Source organism: Delphinus delphis, chromosome 20, assembly GCF_949987515.2.
Source record: "Delphinus delphis chromosome 20, mDelDel1.2, whole genome shotgun sequence".
NCBI classification, from domain to species: domain Eukaryota; kingdom Metazoa; phylum Chordata; class Mammalia; order Artiodactyla; family Delphinidae; genus Delphinus; species Delphinus delphis.
Genome location: NC_082702.1, coordinates 51,910,537 through 51,916,536, shown reverse-complemented (window position 1 = coordinate 51,916,536; position 6,000 = coordinate 51,910,537). Strand labels below are relative to the sequence as shown.

At 48.4% G+C, this 6,000-nt stretch overlaps 1 protein-coding gene across 1 annotated transcript in view; it reads left to right on the top strand.

Moving 5' to 3' along the window:
• The first annotated feature begins 299 nt into the window (after positions 1–299).
• Positions 300–6,000, top strand: part of CDYL2 (chromodomain Y like 2) — a 182,180-nt gene continuing 176,479 nt past the window's right edge. Inside the window, exon 1 of the mRNA XM_060000850.1 lies at positions 300–440. Within this exon, the coding sequence (XP_059856833.1) occupies positions 417–440 (24 nt within the window). The 5' untranslated portion in view covers positions 300–416. The remainder of the gene's footprint in view (positions 441–6,000) is intronic.

Sequence of the window (6,000 nt, the reverse complement as noted above, 5' to 3'; positions counted from 1 at the left end):
CCGGGCCGGCGGCGGGCGCGGGGCGGCTTCCTGCAGGCGGCGCCGGGGCGAGCCGTTGCCCGCCGCAGCCGCCGCCGCCGGGTCGCCGGGTCGTGGGGGCCGCAGCGCTCGGGCCGCGTCTGTGCCTCCCGGGCGCGCTGCGCGGCCGTCGCTGCTGCCCGCGCTCGTGCCGCCGCCGCCGCCGCCGCCGCCGCTGCCGGTTACGCCAGCCCCGCCGCCGCCCGCTCTGATTCTGCGCATAGGCAGCCCCCAAGCCTGTCATTCTGCAAAAACACAGTTTACTCAACACACCACACACACACTCACACACACACGCGCGCACACACACACGCGCACACTGCCCCCCTCGCGCACACGCACGGAGGGCGCGAGCGAGCAGACGCGCACACCCGGCGAGCCAAGTTCCGCAGCCTGGCATGGCTTCTGGGGACCTTTACGAGGTACGGGGACGTGGGTGCGCGGGCCGGCCCCAGCCCGCGGGCGGCGGGCGGCGGGCGGACGGCGGGCGGCGGGGACCGGGCCGGGGCCGGGGCCAGGCGCGAGCCGGAGTTGCCGAGCCCGCGGCGGCGGCGGCGGCGGCCGGAGGGCGGCGGGGGCCGGGCGCGCCTCCCGCCCGCCGCCCGCCCGCCCTCCCGCGGCGCCCGCGCCCGCTCCCTCTTTCTCTTTCTCTCGCACACACACTCTCTTACTCCATCTACTTTGCGGCCTTGGAGGGGAAGGAGGAAGCCGGGCGGAGCCGGGGCGGGGGAGGTAGCGGTCCCGGGGAGGTGTTTCTCGCCCGACGAGCCGCCTCGAGTGCAGAAAGTACAGGTAAAAGTCGGCGCCGGACGTGCCGGGAATGCGGGGGGCCGCGCGGCGGCCGGCGGGGGTGCGGGGCCGGGGGTGCGCGGCCCGGGCTGGGCCGGGGGCGCGGGAGGGGATGGGGGCGGGCCGACGGAGCGGAGCCCGGCCGGGCCGAGGCGGGGTCCTGCGGGGGCGGCCGCGGAGGGGGCGGCCGGGTGGGGAGTTCGGGAGGCACCCGCCAAATCGCTCCCCAGGGCCACCAGGCCACCTCCCCCCTCCTCCCACCTGCTGCCCCCGCCACGGGCTCGGGGCTGGGGCGTGGGGGCGGTCCTTGCGGGTGTCGTGCTCACTGGGGGCGAGAGGGGGCGCTGTAGAGGGCCTTCGGTGGAAGGAAGAGCACATGGAAGGCGGAGGTGGGTGGTAGCACGTTGCTAGAGGACATGGGATGTGAGCCCAGCTTCCAACGCTCTACGTCACCCTCGGTGGATACCTGTCTCCAGGTCCACACAGGTTAGTGGCCAGCATCGGATACTTTGAAAGCGTCTCAAAAGTGCTCAACGAAGACATTAGTCTGGCATCTTTGAAACAATGGATAAATAGCCATGGCCTCTGGGAGCTAGGTTTTACTAGCTCTGGATACAACAGTTACTGCTTTTGGATTCCCGACAAGTGGACAAAACAAGAAACAACCCCCTTTCCCTGGGGAGAATGCCCGAAAGAGCTGTTGGCCCCAAGAGAAGGTTCAGGATAAGGAAGCTAAGAGACCTGCCATCTTCATCCCAAAGGCCTGCTGATCCTCCAAGAAGCAAGTCAGAGTTCAGCCTGGACCTGGACTCCCCTGCGCTTAAATCGATTAACACTAGCCCTGGTTCTCAAGGCTTTTGGTTAAATTGAGATGAGCACCCCAAGGGGTGGAATTAGCCTTCTGGGTAGGAGACCATAGGGGTGATTCACCCACAGTGAGGTTTTTTTCCTTTGGGCTTTCTGGACAGCTGAAGCTTTTTCAGGTGGTGGATTTGCTGGCGGGTGTGAGAGAGGAAGAGTGGAGAACAGGCAAGGTAGCATCTCAGCTTCCTGTGAGTCCAGGGTCTTTTGGTTGATTCTGGATTTGGTGAGGCGCAGTCTTGGACCACTAGTGGGCTCAGGTGTCATGAGAGGACACTCCAGTCCTATGGAGAGGTCCATGTGGCGAGGAGTTGAGACCTCCTGCCAACAACCAGCACTAGCTTAACAAGCTTGTGTTTGTGAGCCACCTTGGAAGCAGAACCTCCAGCCCCAGTCAAGCATTCAGATGACCACCGCACTGGTGAACATACTGACTGAAACCCCATGATATTTGCTGGGGCTGAACCATCCAGCTAACATGTTCCTGGGTTCCTTGAAAGAATGATGCAGGTTGACCTCTTCTCTACCCTACTGCCTTCCTCATCCCTGTGCTGACAGAGAAGATGAAGTTGGGTAGAGACCTGGTGAAGAACTTTGGCAGGTTGTGCCCAATGGGTCATCCAAGCACTTTTGCCTATTTTAAGATGGTGGAGCAATTTCTGAAACCAAGAAAGTTGAAGCACAGTAAAATGGGATGTTTGATTGAGCTTCCCGAAGTATAACCAGCACTATTAGGGCATTGGCCAAAAGTAGATAGTTCAGGGGCAAAGCTCATCTCGCTGGGAGTATGGATTTTTCTACCCATTGATCTTGAGTCATCTTAGAGCTGCTGACCTTGCCTGGTGAAAAGTTGCATCAAGAGGGAATTAGGAGGACACGTTAGGAGCTGTCAGTATTTCTCCATTTAAAGTTTGGAACTTATGAACCTTCTGGGGATAATTTCTTGTTTAATGATCATCTGAAATGCCCTCCTTAACATGGGTAATTATAGTTGCCAGATGAGTCTGTTAAGAGGGGAGTTTTCACACCTGCCTTGGAAGTATCTTAGCACCTCACCGAGTTCTTATTGAAGTTCAGTAAACAATACAATAATAATAATTACTTCTGTGATAGTAGGTAATTGTACTAGATGTAAAATAGTTTTCCTGTGGCTGATTATTTGCACAGTCATTACTAAAACGGCTAAATTGCATTACGAATATATAACCAATGTCAACATTTTTATAGCCTGTGTCTACATTACATAACACACACTGAGGAATTTAATTTGTTGACCAAATTTAGCTTTAAAAACAATTAAGATGTGCTAACTGTCCATTAGCATATATATTTGTAACTGTAAAACTGTTGTGTGTGTAAAAAATAGTTTGTTGATTTAAGGACAAATCTTGGAATATCCAGTACATTGGTTGACCTTTAAAGAAAAAAAAAAAAGGAAAACTGACATCATTCTCAATTATCATATTACTTTAATTAAATATTATACTCAAGGGTATATAAAATGGCTTCTTGTAACCTCTGACCAAGAACCCACATTTTGAGTGGGCAAGAACTATTACATTTGTAATTGATTTATTTCACCTGTGTGTCTGCTGACACTATCCTTGACCTTTTATGGTGAAGATGTGATTTGGATTGTAGAGATTCTTCAACTTCTCTTTGGTGCTTCAGACAGTGAAATTGGAAAGAGTAAACCTTCCCTGAGTAGCATCTTTTAAGGAATAGGTGCTAATTTTAAAGACACCAACAAATGAAAACTTTGTTTATGTAATGTTATGTAATGGCACTCTTCAGTCATAATGAAGAAATATGGAATCAAACTCAGTTTCCAAAATTTTGGTTCTTGATAGATTATTTCTCTTATAGCAGAGTTCTCATCATCGTCCGATATGTTATAGCCATCACCTATAGGAAGGTGATCTTAAATATGGGTTGAGCATTTTAAAATCAGATAATCTAGATGCAAAATGAAATTCCTTATCCAGATGCTCTGGTCTACATTTTGCTAAACGTAAGAGTCATAAAATGGTAATCTGTGAGCCACGTCTAGGCTATCTGTGTGTTTTGCCTCACCTTGATGGTAGATAAGAGAATTGGATTTGAATGCCTTTAGATGGGGCACGTGATGTCTAGTGTATAATTGTCCCAGTGCTCCCTTGTACCAGGTACCCTTTCTGCTTCACTCGTAAATTACTTATCTGGCTCCCGTAGGCATTAGAGTTTGTAGCCCCAGGATGCTCGTGAACATTCGCTAAGATGCTTGGATGTCAGGAAGACATAATCAGTGGAAGGAGCCCAGTTGTCTTGTCCATCTCTGTGTCCTTGTGCATTCAAATACTTGTTCACTGAATCACTGAACAGAAGACTGACTTAAGTATAGGTAAAGAACCTTGGCTGACCTTGTTATGCTTGTGTTGAGCGCTGCTCTCTGTTCTCTTTTCTCCTCTGGCTTGTGGTCTCTCCGTGGTGGTAATACCATGTGTAGGGGTGGCTCTCAGTTCTCTCTGAAAGGAAGTTTGACTGAGTCGCCTTCCAGAGAGCTAGACGGTTATTCACTAAAAGATGCGTTCATTGAATGCATCTAAGCTTCAACCCTGTGGCTTTCCCTGTCGCTGTTGGGTGGTATTTTATACTCTCTCCCGTGTGATTAGCTGACATTATGGAGGAGGTCTCCACTTTGTTGGCAAAAATGTTCAAAGAGAATGCTGTATGTCTATAGAGAAGGTCGGTAGTGGCCAAGTTGAATTTATCGAGATGGACTTAGCAGTGTCAGTTCCTGATGTTTGTCAACATTCTGTTGATTTATATTTCCCAAAGTTCTATCTTAAAAGGATCAAATGTGCCATGTGTTTTTTTTGGGGGGGGGATTGATATACATGCATGTATCCATATCTAATAAATACGTATGTGTTTATATCATATGTATATAATATATACATATATGTTTATATAATACATGCATAATAATGGGTATATATATAAAAAATACTGCTTTCATTTCATTCCAAATAAAATAAATAACAATAATAATAGGATTTTAGTTTTGTTGAAAGAAATTTACTCTAGTTAAAAATCGATGCTGCTAGCACAGGCAGATCAGCTAGGTGGTTTGTGACCAGCTAGAGGGGTGGGAGGGAGGGAGACGCAAGAGGGAAGAGATATGGGAACATATGTATAACTGATTCACTTTGTTATAAAGCAGAAACTAACACGCCATTGTAAAGCAATAATACTCCAATAAAGACGTTAAAAAAAAAAATCCATGCTGCTGCAGTGATGAACACTGGTGTCTCCGCTATAGCGCTACATACGCACCCTGCGTCCTGCAAAATCACGCACTGAAAATAACAGGCTTATGGGAAAAACAGGATTGAGGCTGACTGCTGAAAACATTTGGAACTTCGTAACCAGGAACAAAAACAAAACCAAATCTAATAAAAATACAGGTCAGTTAAATCTCCACCAGGCTGGTGTTTGCCCTCCCCAGGTCAGTCCATCCTTTACAGTCTTCAAATTGGGCTTGTGCTTCTTTCTTCTCTCTGTAGATCACAGATGTCATTCTCTTCTAATAGAGACCATTTTCACTGAAATTAAATCTGGCCCAGAGCATAGCCCTCTGCATTCATCTGTATGGAGAGAAATCTTTCTGTAGCTTCTTCATCTGTAATTTGCAGCATTGCTAGGCAAGTTAAGATGGTGGAAAGGTAGTAGTGCTTGATGCCACGATCGGCCCCTACTCATATTAAAGGAAGGCACTTGAGTGCGTTTCCAGCTTTGTTCTAAGGTCTTCAAACATCTTTGTCTTTCTCTTGCCTTGTGAGAGCTCTTTCCTATGATTGCTTAAAAATATTAACAAACGATGAAAATCACATAAGAATCAACACAACTTGTTACATTGGCATATTCTCCTACTTACCACTCGTGCCTGAGGTGAAACGTGTAGTCACAGAACAAATGGTCAGTGGTAAAACTTCTTGAATCTCTGTACCAGTATTTGCAGAGGCAAATATCATCAAAGAAAATATATCGGATGAGTTGAATCGATTTCTTGGCACATGGTAGGCACCTGAGGAGTATTGAATGGGTGTATGATTCTCCCAGCTTTTGAAAGTTATTTTAAATGATCCCATGTGGGTAGATATCAGCTTGTTTTCAAGTAGTATAGACTTATGTGAAGTCATTCCTCATCACATAAGATCATTTCTTCAGGGGCTTAAACTGTCCTTGAAAGGAGTTTATATGGCTTCTTGCAGCCTGATCAATTGATAAGGGGTGGTTCAGGCATGGTAATTAGCAAAGATCTTAAGTATTGGAGACACATTTAGCTTCCAA